Source organism: Euprymna scolopes, chromosome 2 (genome assembly GCF_053919585.1).
Source record: "Euprymna scolopes isolate OS-2025 chromosome 2, ASM5391958v1, whole genome shotgun sequence".
Taxonomy (NCBI): domain Eukaryota; kingdom Metazoa; phylum Mollusca; class Cephalopoda; order Sepiida; family Sepiolidae; genus Euprymna; species Euprymna scolopes.
This window is the reverse complement of record NC_136483.1, coordinates 14,168,342-14,189,213: the sequence shown is the minus strand read 5'-3', so window position 1 is coordinate 14,189,213 and position 20,872 is coordinate 14,168,342. Positions and strand designations below refer to the sequence as shown.

The following is a 20,872-nucleotide window of genomic DNA, read 5'->3' as shown; positions in this document are numbered from 1 at the left end:
AATTTTGTCAGGACAGACACCAGGAACATAAAACTTGAAATCATTTTAGGACTGATAGGATAAAAATTTTGATGATCACTGTTTAATTTTCATTATTTTGATATTATTTGTTGTCATCTTGGATTTTATTCTCACAACATTAGACAGATGGTGAAATGGATAAAGTAATTAAATAATAATCAGTTCTTAGTAACAATCTTTTTGGGGGGGGTGGGGTGGGGGTCAATCCTCACTACGGATAATATTAAGAATAAAATGAATATTTAAGAATTCAACCTAATCATGGCTGGTGGAATAAAGACAATTTCTACTTGTGGATCAAATAAAGGGTTCAGTTCTGAGTTCGACAAGACACAAGAAGGTTGGAGGTTACACCAGCAAAAAAATTATGAAAATAATTTCTATTAAAAAAAAAAAAAAAAAAAAAACTGAAACGTTTGTTTTGAAACTGTTTGAATAAGGCAGAACAAGAAAGAGTAAAATATTAAATTTTTTTTTGTTTTTATTTCAGCTACATCTCCAACTCCTGAAAATCAGTCAGTACAAAGTACCCCTCCTCCACGACCACCTCCACCTCAAACTTCATCAGTCCCTTCATCTCATTACGTCCCCCCTTCCGAAATGACCCAAGGATATCCTGCATCTGGGGCCAGTCAGCTCTTCAGTTCCCTTAAAGGAGCTGGAGGAAGCCTCTTTAAAAATATCAAAGATGCCTCATCAAAAGTTATGGAGACCGTTTCTGCGTAAGTTTTTTTTTTCTTCACAATAACATTATTTATGTTAAGGTATAACAACACAAAACGCTCGTGATTTTGATGATTTGGCTGCTTTATAAATCAAATCATAAATGCAGTGCACTGAAATGTCAATTATACAGTTCTGTGGTGTTATAGTTTGACAGAAAAACTACATATGAAAAAAATTCAAAAGAAACCATAAAACTTTTGTGGTAATCTACAGATAAATAGTTTATAATTATTCCAAATGTTATTTCAAATTATTCCAAATGTTATTTCAAAATAATTTTTTTGTTTTTTTAAGGTTTTAAATGAGTATCAACTTTACTCATTTTATTTCTACTTTTTTTTTTACAAAGGAGTCACTACTTATCAAGGCCTGGAGACCCCTTGAGGATAAGGATTAATGAGTGTACAGTGGTCAAGTGGAATGCATCATAGTCATCGTTAGTTGTAGAAATTTGTTAAATTGGATTACTTAAGGGGATGGTTCATCAAGAATTAGTTCACATTGGACTTGAAGTCAGTTGGAAAGCAGGAAACCGGAAAGGAATTCCACAGGCATTCAGTCCTAAGAAAAAAAGCTTTGTTTATGGAATCTACGTTTAAGGTTAGGCACAGATAAAGTGGGATAAATTATTGATAGTGGTTTCAACTAGATGAATGTTTTTTGGTGGGGGGCATAAATTGGAGCTCAGACAAACACTTGCCATGAAAATAACGATAAAGCAGAGACAGGCTCGCAACGTCTCTTCTGTGGGAAAGAGGTTGCAGGGAAGAGAAAAGATCATCCCCCACTAGGCTACAAAATCTATTTTGAACTCTGTTAAGACAGGATAAGCTGTTTCTAGCAGCTCCTACCCAGATGTGGCAACAGTACTCCATCTTTGGACGTACTTGGCTCTTATACAGGTAGAGAATTGCATCAGCAGTGAGATATCTACTGGAGCAGTAGAATGATCCTGCCGTTTTCCCAGCAGCCCTGGCAACGGATTTGATATGTATCCCATCTCAGATCAGGAGTAAAGGTCAGACTTAGAAGCTTGTCAAACTCTCCCCAAGACAAGATTCATTTTGATTGATGCCAGATGGAGATCAGAGCGTTGATGATGGAAAGATAGAAGCTTAGTCTTATATGCATTAAAATTAACCAGCCAACTCTTTCCCCATTGCACCACTTGATCAAGATCAGAGGAGAGAGAATTAAAGAGAACTTGGTTATCTACTGCCTTTGAAATGTTGCCATAGATGGTAGTGTTGTCAGCATAAATGTCTACAGATGATCTTAGGATGTGATTTGCGAGATCATTAATGTAGATCAGGAAGAGAGTTGGGCCCAAGATGCACCTCTGAAGGACTCCAGCATTAATACTGTGAGCTTCTTTTGTGAATAATTTATTTTTTTCTACAAATAAAAAAATTGGAGAAGATTCTTAAAAATGTATCATTGATTTAAAATCTGACAATATTTACATGTTTCACATTGCTATTTTCATCTTGACAATGTTTTTCCTGTTGTACTCTCCAGTTGTTTTCTGGTAATCTTCCGTGAATTTCAAACTGAATCCATTATTTAATCTACTCTATACACACACACAATATATGCACATGCATGCATGTGATGGTCGTCGTTTTTTCTTTTTTTCCACCAAGAAATATTTTTTTATTTCAATTTCCAAAACCCAATCAATGATATTTATTGGTTTCAAATCCACATTTGAATGCTGAATTTTATCTGCATGGAGTAAGATGATATAAAGGAAATTATAAAGTTTATCTTGCTAAAGGATGTGTCTGGCCGGATATGGTATGAAATTGACGGGTTTTCTTTTTCATTGTAAACATCAATTGAAAAATTCCTTAATTCATTGTGCAGACAAAATTAAATCTCTGCCAAATGAAATCCTATAAGACAACACGCTATGCAACATACAAATATCTGTGCGTGAGGTCGCCAAGCTAATCAAGAACCTTGATTCCAGTAAAACAACTGGCCCTGATGGCATTCCAATTATAGTGCTGAAAAAGCTTAAACCAGAACTTGCCCCCATACTTATAAAACTGTTTAAGTGTTGTCTTAAGGAGAAGTGCTTCCCAACACCCTGGAAAACCTCATCAGTTTGCCCTGTATTTAAGAATTCAGGTGATGTCATCTCCCTCTCAGTACAAACCAATAAGTCTCCTGTGTGTTATGAGTAAGTTGCTGGAATCCACAATAAATAGAGAAGTAGTCAACCATCTCAGCAGAAACAACCTTTTTAGTGACACACAATATGGTTTCCATTCTGCCAGATCTACAGCAGATGTGCTAACTGTTATATCTCATAGGATTAGTGAATCTCTTGACAAAGGCTTCCTTTCTAGGGCAATTGCACTTGACATATCAAAGGCCTTCGATAAGGTATGGCATAAGGGTCTACTTCACAAGATTTCCATCTACGGTATAACTGGAAATGTTTTCTCAATCATTAAATCATTTATCTCCGATAGGCTCATAAGAGTAGTGGTTGATGGGCAGAAATCAGAGGCCCACAGTATTAATGCTGGAGTCCCTCAGGGGTCCATCCTGGGCCCAACTCTTTTCCTGATCTACATCAATGATCTCCCAAAACACATACTTAAATCATTTGTTGACATCTATGCTGATAATACGACCATCTATGCAACACATCAAAGGCCGTAAATGACAAAGTTCTCTCTGATTCTCTCTCCTCTAATCTAGAGCGCGTGGTACAGTGGGGGAAGAGGTGGCTGGTTACTTTTAATGCATCTAAAACCAAACTCCTATCTTTATATCATCAACGCTCTGATCCCCATCTGGCATCAATTGAAATGGATGGCTTTCATCTAGGGGAAGCTCCATGTTTTGACAAGCTTCTGGGCTTGGCCTTTACTCCTGACCTGAAATGGAACACGTACATCAAGTCAGCTGCCAAGGTCGCTGGAAAAATGGTAGGATCCTTCTACCGCTCCAGAAGATATCTCACTGCTGATGCAATTCTCTATCTATATAAAAGCCAAGTACGTCCAAGGATGGAGTACTGCTGCCACATCTGGACTGGAGCTGCTAAAAACAGCCTATCCTGTCTTGACAGAGTACGAAATAGGCTTTGTGGCTTAGTGGGGGATGTCCTTTTCTCTTCCCTGCAACTTCTCTCCCACAGGAGAGATGTTGTGAGCCTGTCTTTGTTTTATCGCTATTTCCATAGCAAGTGCTCGTCTGAGCTTCAATCTGTGGTCACCCCTCACCAATCTTTCACAGAAAACACCCGTCTAGCTAAAACCACTGTCAAAAGTTTTCCCCACTCTTTAGCTGTGCCAAAGCCAAAATGTAGATTCCATGAACAAAGCTTTTTTTCTTAGAAGTGCATGCCTTTGGAACTCTCTTCCGTTTGCCTGTTTACCACCTGACTACAACCTGAATGATGAACCGCCCCCCTTATGTAAGTCATTTTATCAAATCTCAAATACTAACGATTACTACAATACTATCCCATTGATTACTGTACATGCAATATCCCTTATCCCTGGGTGGCTTCCGGGCCTTGATAAGTGGTGAATACCTTGTAAAAAAATCTTTTTAAAATGTCCAAAGTTAGAAAACCTATTGATTTTTCTTTATATATGAATGAATATATATATATAAAATGAAGATTAAATTAATTTAACCAGATAGCAAACATCTAGTCAAAAATAAAGGATGTTAGTTTTTATACAACTAAGTATATTTGCTCAGCATAAGCTAAGTAGAGACATAAAATTATTGGTAATGGGTTGAAAAATTTCTTTTGAATTTCTATTTTATTTTTTAAACAAAAATAGAAATTCAATGAAAGTCATGTAGATGCGAAAAATATACAGACAGAAAAGTTTCATAATTGCATTAATACAGAGATTATTGCTCATAATACAGCATTAAATGTTTTAGATGTTTTGTGAATAAGGTTGGAAATTGTTCATTCGAAATTTAAAACAAAAAAAAAAATGATTGTTGACATGACATGCAAGAGTTAAAAAAAAATTCTGTTAAAAAATATGCGACTCTTTCTATGTACCGTGCAGCTGTTGCACAGTGTAGGTGTTTTTTTTTCTTTGATTTTTTTCTTTGATTTTTTTTTTCTTTTTTTTTTTTTTTTCTTTTTTTTTTTTTTTTCTTTTTTTTTTCACGTGCACCACAGCAACTTGCCTAACCTAATTTAAAGATAAACAGTTTTCATAATAAAAATCTTTTCTTTTTTGTTGTAAATGCATTATTACTATCAAGTTTTTTTAAACAACTTGACAACTTAATGGCATGGAATCAATTATATGCTGTTTCACAATAAGAAATATTAATTTGGATTATTTGGATCTGAACCCTTTATTTAATTCATGGGGACAGATTTTTCTCATTCTGGGTAGAAGTGATAATTTATATCATTCTTATTATTGACTGTAATATATACGACCAAAATTATTCCCGATCAGTGTACAACTAACTGCTCCTACTGTTTTTCATATAGAAACATGTAAAGTTGCTTGAATCAGCAGGAGCCAAATCAGACAATTTAGTCATGCCGGATTTTGATCGTACATAAGGGGGTTTACTAAAATTGTACAACTAATTATGTATGATTATTTGCTCCTGCTGCTGATTTGCTATTAAAACAACTTTTACACGGACTTGATACAGTGTTTGTTAGCGCAAAATATCATAAAAATCTGTTGTATTAAAATAAACAATAAAATGAATTTACTTACAAATTTCAATCAAGAGGTTATTTTTGGCAAATATATTTTTAGATTGATATAAAAAGTATTTACCAAAAACATTTTTTTAAAATATTTTTTCCAATTCTGTGTGACACTTTACGATATTTTACGCTGCCGGACCCAGTTGATTGCCTGCGTCAAAGTTGCTTTAATCCACAGCAGTGGCAATTAGTCATACAATTTTAAAAAAAAAAATTATTTTATTACATTTTCACCCCAAACAAGGCACATTGTAACTTTGATGTAGGGGGCTACTATCAGGGACATAATCTACAGGGGTACTATGTAGAGAGTTGGGCAGCAAGATGTCAGTTCACGTTGCACTTGAACTTCTGCATGTCAGTACAGTTGGGGAAGCAGGGACCTGGAAGGGAATTCCAAAGTCTAGCGGTTCTCGGGAAGAAACTACTGGAGTAGAAGGCTCTCTTACATCTAGTGTTCTCTACTGTGAAGGGGTGGGATTTGGCTGTTTGCCGGAGGTATTTACATCGAGGGGTACAAGTGCTTGCAGTTTGTCAGAGCATTCACCGTTAAAGTACTTGTAGAACAGGCAGAGGGATTGCAACATTTTGTCGATGATCATACATAATTTTTAATCGTACATCTTTAGTAAAATCCACTGTAATAAGATTGAACCTTCAACCTCTATATCATGAAGGCTCTAGAAATGCAAACTAAAATTGTCCACACTAACATATAGTTAAGAATGTAAATCGACCAGTTTTCAGAAGATTGAAAGTTTAATCTTTACTACAGATGAGAATAACTAAAAACATAAATTAGCACTTCTACCTAAAAGTCATGGCTAGTGGAATGCAGAAAAACCTGTGACTTAACTGAATGATCCAGTTCTAAATTTCATATAAATTTGACTAGAAAGTTTCAAGTTAAAAAAAGATGCACTTCAAGATCAAAAGCTACATCAGCTGAAACGTTGTGAATATAGCAATTACGATGAGAATAGTAGTTCAAAAATGATAATGCTAAAAAACAACCTGACTAGTAATATTTGGTGTGGTATTTAACTCTGGTTGTACTATACTGATTTCCTCCAAAGAAGAAAGTTTACAAGGAATATCAAATTCACAAGGAGTCCCCTGCTGCATGTGTATTCTTGTCATGGAAAGATAACATAAAGCACCCAGTATTCAAAAAATAAATTTTCTAAATGGTCACCCATCCAGTACTGACCAGGCTCTTCATTGCTTAACTTTGGTAATCTAACGATAACCACTTTGTCTACATGATTACGTTGCATACAAGATTATGCCATATAGTTAAATAACATGTTACTGAGTGACTTTTTTGGATTTTGCAGCTAAGAATTGAAGTTTGGATTGTGACTATTCTATCAGTGCTTACATCTGTATGTTACTAGCAATTTTCCATTTTCATCTGCTTAATTTTTAAACCATGCAGATGTTGCGATTGATTGGTTCATTTTATTACTTATTGGTATATGTGATGAGGAGGTGTTGCAAATGTTGACAAATGTTGGCATGAACTATAAACTGAGAAATCAGAGTTCAATCAGAGCAGTGTAGTGGATTTCAGCATGCTATGAAATTGACTAAGCCGAGTTTGGGTCAGATCAGATTTCTAATGACATCGAATCTATAAATACAATTCTTCACAAAATGAATGTTCAATAAATCATTTACTATAGGATTTTTTTCAGCATTAAATAATCCAGAATGGGTTGATATGCACAGACACAATAAACCATCAAGGTCAATCAAGTTGACTTTTAATCAGGACCAATTACATTATTGAAGTTGATGATCATTTGAAAAAAGTTAAATTTTAATTGGTAAATAATTAGTCCAAAGTTCACTCTCTTTTATGTCTGTATAATATTGGTTTTATATGTATTCCTGTTTAAATATTGTTTCATGTCTATTGTAAATTTTATTTGTACAGAAAAGTCTCAGATGTTGCTAATAAGTAAGTGTAAGCTTTTGAATGGTATGTAATGTGTGTATGTGAGTGTATATGTATATATATATGTATTGTCATAAACGGGCGTGACATGTTGTACAAGGAAATGCATTATCAGCAGATGTAAACAATTTTTCAGATTGAAATATTTAAAAATATAAAACTTGTTATACATTTTCATACTTAGTTTTGGGTTTCAGAGAAAATATCAACCACGAAACAGCGAATAAACAATGACACAGAAACTTGTAGAAAATGAATGCTTTATTTACAAGGATATTATACAAATAATTGAAAAGTAAGGAAGAATAAAGAAAATATTGACATGAAAAGAAATAATGTTCTGGCTTGGAACAACTAGTTTTTACGAATGAAATGAATTCAAACTTTATCTTTTAAGAAGATAATTACATACAATGGAGAAAATAATATTTTTACAATCTTTAATTGCCTCCTCATAAGGACAGATAAAAGAAAAATCAATTTAATGGGGGAGAGGATCCACCACCCCCTCCCAAAAAATGGAACACGCTGGATTAGAACTAAAATTTAAATTGCATCAATTTAGGATTTCATCTTCACTGACTGAACAAAGGACATGTCTGATATCAGAACAGATCCTACACTTTTCTCTTAGCCAAAAGGCCAAGAAAAAGTGTTCAGTTACTAAGATTGATATGATCACTGACAGGTTGAAGTTTTAAGAACAATATCGTCAATCATACTCATATGGTTTATGTTGCAATATTTTGGTGTTATAATGGGGTATGATCCCACACAGTCGGACGATTCTATTTATAAACGATGCTGCTAAGAACTGACGAATCAAATTAACTACGTTCTGCTACCAACCAATCAGAAACCAGAATTGCTTCATAAATATTAAACCTTTTCTGGAGCAATTTCACATGTTCTTTTCCGTCTCGACACGGTAAGAATATTTTGTTCTGTGGAACTGTCTACTACAAACAAGTCACCTCCCAGGACTTGTGTGTAACAGCAAACCATCTGAAACTGTTATGAAACTAAAAATGGCTTACACTTCTAGAATTTCAAACCTACATGTTTTTTAGGGTTGAGACGACACGATTTTACATTAGGTAAAAAAATCCGATTTCCGATAGAATTCTGAAATGTAATAATATTGCATACAACACTTTTTAAAAGCTGACTTAATTTTCATGTTTGGCCATATGTTGAACGTGATCAGATGAAATTGAAGTAGATGAAAAATATGCTTCAAAATGGATTATTTGGGTGAAGCTTGTGGTTTACTCTTTGACAACGAAACTTCTCTCTTGATTGCAATCATATTTATGGAGAAACGGTCAACTCCAATAATTAATCTCTCTCTGATGAGCATGATTGTCAACACCAATCATGTGACTGTTAATTGTATTAATTTCTCATTTTGTGTTGATCTGATTTTGAGAAAAACTGAAATTGTCTTCATTGGGGAAGTGGCTAGTTTAAGGTGATGCTGCTTCTCCTTTGAAGTTCTAAACCATCTGGCACCTCTTGGCTTCACACATTAATGGCAATATGAAACAAAAAACAGTGGGTTTAGTATCCGGTCAATATCCAGAAGTCTGTAGCTTCATATAGAGATATGAAGAGACTTTCGGATTTCATCATAAAATGCTACATGGGGTTGGGAAAGAGATTTTGGTTTCCAAGCCAGGAGAGTAGTCTTTTGACTTTATATTATGGAAGATAACAGAATTTAATATTTAAATAAAAAAAAATATTTTGGAATTTGGTGAATTGTTAAATAAAACTAACAAAAATGTAAATATAAATATACATAAAGTCTGACATACATGACAATATATATATATATAAACACATTTGAAAAAAAAAAAAACTCAGCTATACACTTCTCTAATTCTGTCTTTTGTGGATGAAAGAATTAAGCATATTTAGTGCATGTTCACATTTTCTTTCTAATCATAATTTTTCATTTGTGAGCAGGAATATTCTTTCCTATAATTTCTACTAATATTACTTTCAGTCTAATAATTGATTTCTAATGGTTATCTAAAAATTTACTTTTACCATATGACTTTAGAAGCATTTATTTTTAACTACCATCTTCTATTCTAAAACAAAATGGTGCATTTGTTTTGTCCATTACAAACTCTGAAACTCCAGGCTTGATGTCAACCAAACTTTGCATTCCAATAAGTTGTGACATGTATTTTTTATTGTTATATATTTGTTTAATCACTATAAGAAAGAAACTGAAGTTTTAGTTAAGAAGAAATTAAGTTTTAGTTAAGTTAAACTTAAAATAATTCTATAAAGAAAAAAGTAAGAAATATGAAATAAAAATTATCCCAAACTTTGTAACACAGTTTCTTTAAGCAAACTGTTTGACTGTACAATATTCGAGTTTCATTTTATTTTGAAAAAAAAAATACTTTGAGAAAAAAAAATATTAATAGATACAATCTTTTGGGATTAATAAAATTAAAACAACTTCCCATGTGTGTTTCCTGCTTCTAAACAACACTCTAGCCTGTACATGACTTATGTTATTTTGATTTATTGCTAATGGAATACTTATTTAAATAAAACATGCAATAGGATAAAACTAATTCTTTTTTTTTTTATTATTACAAAATTAAATCCACCATAATGCATTTGGTTGGTTTAGTGGGATATTATAGTAATTTCTGATTTCTTCCATATTTTACTCTATCTTATATTGTTGGAACTTGGGTCTTTTTTTCTTCCTTAAGGGCCAAAGATAACTATTCTCAGGATACTTCTCAAGATATTTTTCTCTCAAGTGAGCTCATATGTCTATGAAGAATGGGTAATGATCATTTTTTTTTTTTTTTTAAATATACTTCTATTAATCTTAACCATACAGGGAGATAAATTTTCCTTAACTATGAATTGCATCTAGCTGAACCATTTCCACAGAATGCTTATGCACTTCTATCTTCCTGATGTCACATTCGTTTTTTGTTTGTTTGGGTTTTTTTTTTTTAATCAAAAGTCTACTTTTCAACTGATATCTGACTTTTAACCTTTCTTCTGTCAAATGATTAAACTGAGCAGAACCTTGTCAATCATACTACCCAGCAGTTTTTTCATTGGGCAAACATTATCTGTACTTAACTCTAAAAACTTATTACTTTTAAGTTGGTGTTTTATTTTTTTTATTTTTTTTGGTTTTTTTACATAGGCATCCCCACTTATCAAGGCCAAGAGGGCACTCGAGGATAAGGGTTAAAGAGTGTACAGTAGTAAAATTAGACAATATAGTAATCGTTAGTAATGGAAATTTGGTAAATTTGTTAACTTAAGTGGAACGGCTCATCAAGAACTTGTTAACGTTGGACTTGAAAACAACCATATTGTAATCAGCTGGAAAGCAGGAAAACTAAAGACAGTTTCACAGGCGTGCAGTTCTAAGAAAGAAGCTTTGTTCAGGGAATCCACATTTAGGTTTAGGCACAGATAAAGAGTTGGGAATTATTGATAGTGTTTTCAGCTAGACGAGTGTTTCTTGTGAAAGTTTGGCGAGGGGGGGGGGTCCTAGATTGGAGCTCAGTCGAACACTTTCTATGAAAATAACGATATATCAGATACAAACTCGCAGCATCTCTTCTGTGCGATAGAGGTTGCAGGGAAGAAAAAAGGACATCTCCTACGAGGCTACGAAGTCTATTTTGAACTCTATCAAGGCAAGACAAGTCCTTTAAAGCAGCTCTTTCCCAGATGTGGCAACAGTATTCTATCCCTGGACGTACCTGGCTCTTATATAGATAGAGAATTGCATCAGCAGTGAGATATCTATTGGATCGATAGAAAGATCCCACCATTTTTCCAGCGGCTTTGGCAACAGATTTAATGTATGTGTTCCATTTAAGATCAGGAGTAAAGGTCAATCCCAGAAGCTTGTCAAAACTTGAGGCCTCCTCAAGACGAGAGTCATTCATTTCAATTGATGCCGGATGTGGATCAGAACGTTGATGATGTAAAGAGAGAAGCTTGGTTTTAGCTGCATTAAAAGTAACCAGCCACTCCTTTCCCCATTGTACCACATGCTCAAGATCAGAGGAGAGAGAATCGGAGAGAACTTGCTCATTTACTGCCTTAGATGTGCTACCATAAATGGTAGTGTCACCAGCATAAATGTTTCTAATCTTTCCTATACTCTTCACCTCTAGAAAATTCCCTGTAAACTTCCTCCTTTAGAAGAAGCCAGTATAGCTCACTCATGGCCAATACCATACTAGGTATTTACGGTTTGTTTATTTTTTATTCTTTATTTGAAATATCAGCAACAAATTATGCACGTAGATTGTAATTTGAAATTCCCCAATACAAATTTTTGCAACATCTGAAATGTTATCTTGCAATCCCCAGTTGATGACCTTTTGCCTTAACTAATATGCAACAATATGTTTGCATTGTTGCTGCCAACTGAGGAGGAAATGTCATTCGAGCTGGGGTTAAGGAAGTGTTTGGTGAAAGTAGATCTTTAATAGTCTTGGATGTTGATGCCATGATGTTTACATCAAGCATGAATATTTTGTGTTGCCTGTGGTTAATCTCTTACATGTACCCTTCCCCTTTTTTTCAAGTTCAATTTCCATTATTCATTATGTTGGGAAAGGTATGAATCCACAAATTTCTCTCTGCCATGTGTAAAAAAAACAAATTGTATAAAATAAATTGGTTACGATAGGTATTGTGCTTTGGCATTAAATAATCTTGATAGAGTTGATATGCCACAAATACATATTACAAACCATTAGTGATTGTAATTCATATATTTCTAATCAATTACTATTTAATTTGCTTTTAGAATTACTTCATCCTCCTCCTCCTTCTATTCTGCTAGTAAATGAAAGGGAATTGATTTTTTTTCCTACTGTACCAGATGTTCATCTGAGCTTTCAATAATATTTCAAATGTTAAATATATTTCATTTGGCCATCGCCATTACACGTCAAACATTCCATCGGGTGTTTTTACAATTGAATATCAGATGTTTTCGTCAGCCACATCAGCATCATCATCAGCCACACACTCATCTCTGTTTATTTCTATTCTTTTTATCAATTTTCTTACTCGTAATGTTCACAAATTTTTATAACTGTTTTATACATTTATTTTTCTCCATTTTGTAATAAGCATTGTTGTTTACTATTTGAAACAGCATTCTACAGTAATAACATAGAACTCCATTGTAAAAAGGAATGTAGATGTTTACTTAGTTGCTTTAAATTTTATTTTTAGTCAATTTATTGTTGAAATCAACAATCAATTTGTTTTTTTTTTAATAATATTTAATCTTTGGATAACATGTAGTACTTTAAATTATTTTTCTGAAGATTAGGAATTTTTTTTCATTAAGATGCAGATGTTCATTTTGATTGTGAACACAATTTTTTTCCTGTGTATAATAAGTTATTCTGACAATCATTTTTAGAGGTTGTTGTTTTTTTTGATAACAGCAAACAACTGATAACATTAAGCAAAATATATAAAAGTTTGCTGTATAATATTTTTGTTACACCATTGACTATAAACAACTTTCTAATATAAAATGTATAAAAATATTTTGCTACACATGTCTGGTCTTTGTGATTTTATAATATATTAAACTTATAAATATTCATTTTAATTAAGTTTTAGTTAAATATTTTTGAATCAATTTTCTGTTGATAAAAAAAATAGCTGTATTAATAATAAACAGAAGTATAGTGTACTTGAAAGTTTGTTATTCACCTTAATGGTAGTATTTATAGTGCCAACAAGATTAGTTTTTTAAAGTACATTTAACACATATGAATAAAAGTGAATGCTATATGTATATTTAAAAGTGTTATTGTAATTTAATGGATATGTAGTTTGTATTTTACTACAATTTAGTTGTATATTTTGGAACAACTTATTTCTAATAAAAATATCTGAAATCATAAGGTGTCATCATAATTGTAATATGAAAATTTAATGAGTATAAATAAGTGATAATAATAATAGCAATTATTTTATAATGTTTTTCGTCCAATTTCTTTCATGTTTATATTATAGGAAGACTTAATAAAATATAACTGAAGTATAGTTTTTTAAAAAAATTTTAAGCACTTTTAATTCAGAATTAAAAGTTTATTTACATTAGCTTTTTAGGTTCAAATAAATAAGTAGAAATAACTGCATCTCTGCATATCCAAGCTTTGATAAAACATTAAGAAACAACAGATTTTACAACGTGATTTCATAGCATAAACAACAAAAAAAAATCAACAAAATATATTTTTCATTCTACATGTTTAATATTGAAAATGCTGTTTCAAACTGAAACAAATGACTGATGGACAGAACTTCTTAACATGTTTTAAAAAAAAAATCCTGTTTTGGAAATTTCAAAATATCATGTAGATTTTTACATTCAAAGAAGAAATGTTCAAAATATTTTCAGTAAAATTACCCCAAAAAGGATCCTAGGTTCTGAAACTGTATTTTCAATACCCCCCCCCCCAAAAAAAAAAAAATTTGTCGGACATCTTGTTAAAATATCAAAGTCATGAAAGAAAACAAACAGACTGGATTAAACATGAATGACACATGTATGCGGGCAAGCATCAAAAACAACACCACTAGACTGACCATTTGTTATTCGGGCTGTGCCAAACATAAAATCAATAAAGAGTTTGTATTTCTCAATAAAGCAAGATGGCGTCAACGGGTCGCAGCATGCCAAAATGTGAACGAAGAATTCCACTTGGATGATGGTTATAATAAAATAACAATTTTTAAACATTATGAAAATATAAACAGTGATCCGTATAGGCTGGAATTTTTACCACATAAGCCGTAAGTTATTATTTGTTAATTAAATTTTAGACAAGATCTTACATTTTGCTCCATTTTCCAATATTGCCTTTTATCCAATTTAATATTTATCAAAATTCATGTTAACTAATATATCTACACTTAGGTTTAATTTTTTCATTTCCATATGTATAATTTTCTTGAAATGTTCACCTTAACCTTATTGAAATCTCTTATTATAAGCCAATCAATCATCTCTATACAGACTGGTATCTGTATTATGAAATGTATTTGTGAGGGTATATAGCAAGGTGCATACAGACTTGAAAAATCCTTGAATTTTGACTTGCCTGGAAAAGGCCTTATTTTTATAAATACCTTGAAAAATCTTGAAAATCTCTTGAAAATTGTATTCTTTATGTCCAGTAAAAATCTATCAAAAAAATAAAATCAAAATAAATCCTATTAAATTATTTTTTTTAAGTATTAATAAAAAAATATGATTAAAATATTTTTTGAATATTGAAAATCGAAATACATTGTTCTGAAATTGCATAATATTGTGGATATAAGAGTTACATCCCTTTATCACAAAACTGTGGATTCAAATCTCTGTCTATTTTTATTCTCAGTTATAATTCAATTTTGGTGGTGGGAGTGACACAATGGGGCTACTATAAATAAAATTACGCCCCCTCCCCCAAAAATACTTTCCTTGAGCAGACGGAACTCTCCACTGGCACTCTCACCCCACCCCACTCTAAAAATTTTGATAATTTTAAATTAGGTCGGCCAGACCCCCCTCCCCCCCCAAAAAAAAAATGGACAAGACGGCAGGTTGGAAATAAAAAACCTTAAAGAGAGTTATTATTTGAAATATCAAAAATATTTAAAACTACTTAAAAACACCAAAAAATGGTGCAGATAGATAACAAAGTAACTTATTGGCTTTGGTAACATTTATTTGTTGTATATTTGATTTTTACCACTTTTTCGAATCGCTGGGGATTATAAAAGAAACCTCAAATTTTGTTTTGAAAACGTGCATTTTGTCTGGAGAAGGTCTTGAAAATGACATTGAAAATCTGTAAGAACCCTGTATAAAATATGCCCATACCTCTCCAAAGTTTAGAGCACTCATGCAGATCCGATATCTTTACAGAGTCAAGGGCACCCATCACCAAATCAAAGGAATTTTTCATTTTAGTTTTTATCTGTTGATCACTATTATTGATTAGGACTACATTTTTTAATAATATGGATTTCTATCTTCTATATATAAAACTCAAATGATCTTGTAACGATGTATGTAACCCACTTTCTGGTTTACAACATCCGGTTGCGCATGCGCGCATGGCCTGCGCATTAATATATTAACGTTATTATTTCGAAATTATTATTTGACATGGGAAGAGTGGGGTTTAAAATAACTTAAACGTAATACAGAAATGAACGATGTAAAAAAAAAAAAAAAGCAGGCAGTATTAACAATTGTTTATTAAGAGTGAGTTTAAAATAACTTAAACATAATACAGAAATGAACGATGTAAAAAAGAAAAAGCAGATATATCAAAATTTGAATTTAACTATGATAAGTATTATGATATCTGTTCAGTGCACATTTACCTATAAGTATGGCCAACCACTTATAATTCAGTAACTGCAATTTTTTTTTTTTTTCAAAAATAATCAATTATAATAAACAGAACGACTCATAGAAATCTATCTATATTCTTTTTTCATTTTAATATACTTTCATAGAAATGTTTCTGTTATGTCAAAAAAAAAACCCCTTTCTTTACGTCACAAGTGTCACGCTCATACATGAATTCCATAGCTAATATAACATACTGAACCAACAGGTCGCGGGTAGTCTAGTATATATATATAATCTCAGCAAAGTCTAGGACGATGTTAAAGAGTTCTTCAGAATTATATTCCCACATTCCATCACTTCTTGTCCCATTTGCTATTTACTGTAACCTGTTATATCGTGAAAGATTGTCATTAGATGAAAAGATGTATGGACACATCTTATAATTATTGAATAAAAAAAAAATATATATATATATATATATATATAATAAAAATATTTTGGAATTCAGAGGTAACAAAAAAATACAACCCTGGCTTTTTTAGAACTGCATGAAAAGCAACTGAACATTTCCATACATTGCTTGAACAACCTTCACTAACCACTTGATTGTTCTGAGTTTATACAAAACCCACCAGACATCTCTCGTGGCATACTGTCAAGAGTTCTTCAGATACATAAAAGCAAAATACTGATTTTTCTTAAGGTATTTTTCTGATATTTGTCTGGATAAATATAGTAAATATATTACCACTGGAATGAGATTCCTAACAATAATGCATATTTGTAGATTTTACAATAAAGTTGAATGAAATATATGGTGACATATAAGCATAAAGACAGTGGATATAAGAGTTGAATATCTACAAATATTTTAAAAATATTTTTAAATATTAAAATTACGTCTAATAAGCAGTCAACATTTGCTTTAAATAGCTGAAATTGTTAAACCCATGCATAAACAATATGCGTTAGGTTTAGAAAAAAATGAAAGCATATTACAGTAATGAGTATCCATAGACATGTCAAGTAGTGAAGCGAAAATATTTTAAATCCTTCGGGTAACGGTTAGAGGACATGTGACTGATAGAATGGTTTCTCCTCTGTCATTATTTATTTTTAAACTCCTCGGCCTAACATTCACAGGAAACATGAGTTGGAAAAATTACATTGAGAGCATTGCAAGGACTGCTGCAAAAAAAGGTAGGCTCTCTCTACTGTGCTAGAAAGCTACTAACCCCTGAAAGTATCCTGTACCTCTATAAGGACACCATTCGCCCATATATGGAGTATTGTTGTCATATTTGGGCTGGTGCATCTGCTACTAGTCTCTCACTCCTAAACAAGGTTCAAAAGAGAGTCACCAATCTGATAGGTTCTGAACTGTCATCTAAGCTTCAGCCTCTGTCCCATCGATGAAATGTAGCATTCCTCTGCCTGTTCTACAAGTACTTTAATGGTGAATGCTCCAACGAACTGCAAGCACTTGTGCCACCTCGATGTAAATACCCCGACAAACCCGACAAGCAGCAAAATTCCACCATTTCACAGTTGAGATCCCTAGGAGCCTTCTACTCCATTAGTTTCTTCCTCAGAACTGCTAGACTTTGGAATGTTTACACCTCAGTCAAAAATGAGAAAAAATTATGCTTTTTCAGTGTTAGCACTTGCTATTTATCTAGATATTTTTCTGAAATATTCATATAAAATCAGAATTATGTCAGCAATTTAACTTTTTCAGATATAAATTATCATTTCTGATGATCTAAAGAAAAAAAACACTGTTGACGTTTTATAGAGTTATGGATTTCTTTCGGCGGAGTAAGTCTGAGGTGGTTGTCTGATTTGCTATTCACTTTTTTTTTTTTTTATACTTCATCATTTGAAATGGTTTCGCCCATTAGAAAATGCACATGTTTTACACACTAACTTTTGCATGACTGTATGGAAGTACATATATTTATTTATATGCAAATAAATACACATTGGTCTTTATTATGAGGTAGAAGATAATATTCCCTTAATCTTGTTGTAAAGCAGGGGAGGAACATGAATGTTCCTAGGTCTCTCTCTCTCTTTCGCTTGTCATCCAGAATTAACATTGTAGTCTCTGTCAATAGTTAAAACACATCTCACATATGTTAGAATGGAAAGAATAACAATTTAATCTTTAACCTCAAAAAGCTCTCATAATATCAGGGTAGATTGAACCTGGGGGTCATTCCCTGCTACTTGCACAACCTAATTTTCTATGTTATCTTCCAAAAAGATTCTGATAACTTAATGTTACAAATTATTATATCTTATTATAATAGAAATTAAGTATCAGTCTGTAACCGAAACTATGTCACAATCCTCATCATTATTTACGCTATTGTTATTATCAATAATTTTATTTAAAATATTAGAGTTTAACAATTATTGTCTTTGATATTATTTATACTGTTGCTTTACCTCTATCATGCACATTGCAATCCTACTCATATGAAACGTGCAATTGTATTTTTATGTATAAACTAATCTCATTTCACAAACTGAATGAAATGATTAATTTGCATCTTGATTTAAAAACAAAAACTTTAATAAGTAATTGTTTGGTTTTATTGATTTCTAATTTTTTTTGTTCATTTTACTTTTATGACACACAATCATGTTGAGAAATTTTGACAATAAAAAGAAAGTTTGTTTTCTCAAATGTTTCATTTAATTAAATATTTACCAAGGAAAAATCCATGGATGATTCCATTTTACTTTTATCAACAGCATTGATTGACAATTTCTATTGTTCATCCGAAAAATAAAATAATTTATTGTTTGTGTCTGATAACGAGATTTGGAATGACTATCAGTTTTTTGAATGCATACTTTTCTTAATTGCAAAGGTAAGTAACAAGTGTGTGTGTGTGTGTGTGTGTGTGCATTGCTAAAACTCTACAGGTTAATAAGCCGAGTGTGCTATGTTCGAATAACATTTGTTCCATAGCCCCACTTTCACTTAGGGATGTTAGCAACCTTCATGTGGTTGTTCTTGCAATTATTCTATTTCTTTCTAGAAAAAATCTGGGAAACCAATAACAACATAATTGTCCCAATTCATATGATAAATTTACTTTACTAGCAAAATATGAGTCATTCTTTAATTCTGTTATACAGTATACAATCTTGAAATACTGTACATATAGTAATCTACAAACACAGCTTTAGGTATTCCTAATTTTCATATTTATTTTATAAACAGTTTCTAATAAATATTCTGTAATATACATTTGTAATTTGCATCGTTATATTTTCTTATATGCAAAAGTTTGGTCAGTAGTGAAATATCTCATCTCATTAGGATGCTGAGAACAGATACATCATGTTGGTTTTAGCCAAAAGGCCAAAGAATCATAAAAATAAATGTTTAATGTGGGTAATCCTCCCAATTTTTAAGCACTTTTAATTCAGAATTAAAAGTTTATTTACATTAGCGTTTTAGGTTCAAATAAATAAGTAGAAATAACTGCATCTCTGCATATCCAAACTTTGATAAAACATTAAGAAACAACAGATTTTACAACTTGTGATTTCATAGCATAAACAACAAAAAAAAACTCAACAAAATATATTTTTAAGATGCATTCGTTCATTCTACATGTTTAATATTGAAAATGCTGTTTCAAACTGAAGCATAATGACTGATGGACAGAACTTATTATTAACATGTAAAAAAAAAATCCTGTTTTGGAAATTTCAAAATATTATGTAGATTTCTACATTCAAAGAAGAAATTAAGAAAATTTCAAAATATTTTCAATAAATTTATCCTGAAAAAAAGTTCGTGATATCCTGTTCCACTGATGGGACTTTCTAGGAAAGAAAATTTGTTGATGGAAGTTTTTGCTTTTGGTAATAGAAAGGAAATTTCTCAGAGTGCTTGCTGCGAATGTTTTATGTGGATAGAGGTACCAGTTGAACACCTACTATGAACATAATGATTTAGTAAAGAGACTCTTGCAACATCTCTTTTATGTGAAAGGGTTTGGCAGGATGAGAAGATAACATTCCTTACTAGGTTGCAGGATCAATTTTGTACTATTAAGGCAGGAAAGCGCATTCCATGCAGCACCACTCAGGCTTTACCACCTCTATTGGGATATAACTTGTATATTTTCATTTGTCATGATACTTTCTTATCAGGCGCTACTTCTTTTAGAGGGGGTCACTGTAATATGTTTGTTCCTTATGATGCCATCCTCCTAAGAGATCGCCCTCTCCTGTTTTTTTTTTTTTGGGGGGGGGGGGGTACTGTATCTGTTATATCATCAGGTGTTAACTCATCTTTCTTGGTTGGGGGGAGGGGGTAATAATGTTCGTTATGATACTATTCTCTCAGCCATTACCTCCTCCTTTGGGGGTCAGTGTAGTATATGTTTATTTATCATGATATCATCCTGCCAGGCTCTCAAAAATATGCAACCAGAGGGAGCATACTTTTGCTAGTAAAAATATATATTTGAAAATGAAAATATATCTGGTTATTTGTATTATGGAAAAAATGTCATATAAGACCAGTTTTGTATTAAGAATATTTTTTTTAATCGAGACACTATCAAAAAATTGACTGAATCAGCAATGCTAAATTGGTTGGTGATAAATTATTTAAGCTATTAATAGTAAAAATCAGTATGTCAATATGGACGTTAAGCAACTGAAGAAATTTTCATGTTTTAATATCTTGAATTTCTAAAATGTCAGATTAAATTTTGATTAAGTTAAAATTTAATTTTTTTGATTGTGATGGGTGAACCTGTTAGCAACAATCGAAAAAGTATTGACATGTCTTATGAAACAAATTTTAATTTAAAGGAAAGCAATTTTAATTATTGTCTTTTTATTTTCAGATCAATGAACAAAAATGAATTGGATGTCAATTATATTACATCAAGAGTGCTTGGTAAGATTTGTTGATGTTTTTAATCAATTTAAAAAAAAAATATTTTAAAAATCTGGTAAAGGCATGAAAACTCTTTTTGGTAAAAAATAACAACTTGTGTTCAGTGAATTCTCTGCAATG

At 32.0% G+C, this 20,872-nt stretch overlaps 1 protein-coding gene and 1 pseudogene across 4 annotated transcripts in view; one reads left to right on the top strand and one right to left on the bottom strand.

Moving 5' to 3' along the window:
- The window catches only part of LOC145288846 (cyclin-G-associated kinase-like), a 295,142-nt gene that overhangs the window by 226,353 nt on the left and 47,917 nt on the right, over nt 1–20,872 (top strand). For 2 of the 4 annotated variants that reach the window (XM_080136361.1, XM_080136363.1), the window contains 3 exons: nt 512–743; nt 7,410–7,433; nt 20,700–20,752. In XM_080136361.1, the coding sequence (XP_079992487.1) occupies nt 512–743; nt 7,410–7,433; nt 20,700–20,752 (309 nt within the window). The remainder of the gene's footprint in view (nt 1–511; nt 744–7,409; nt 7,434–20,699; nt 20,753–20,872) is intronic. The other 2 variants (XM_080136362.1, XM_080136364.1) reach the window with 1 other exon arrangement.
- LOC145243503 (U2 spliceosomal RNA) lies at nt 7,944–8,084 on the bottom strand (annotated as a pseudogene).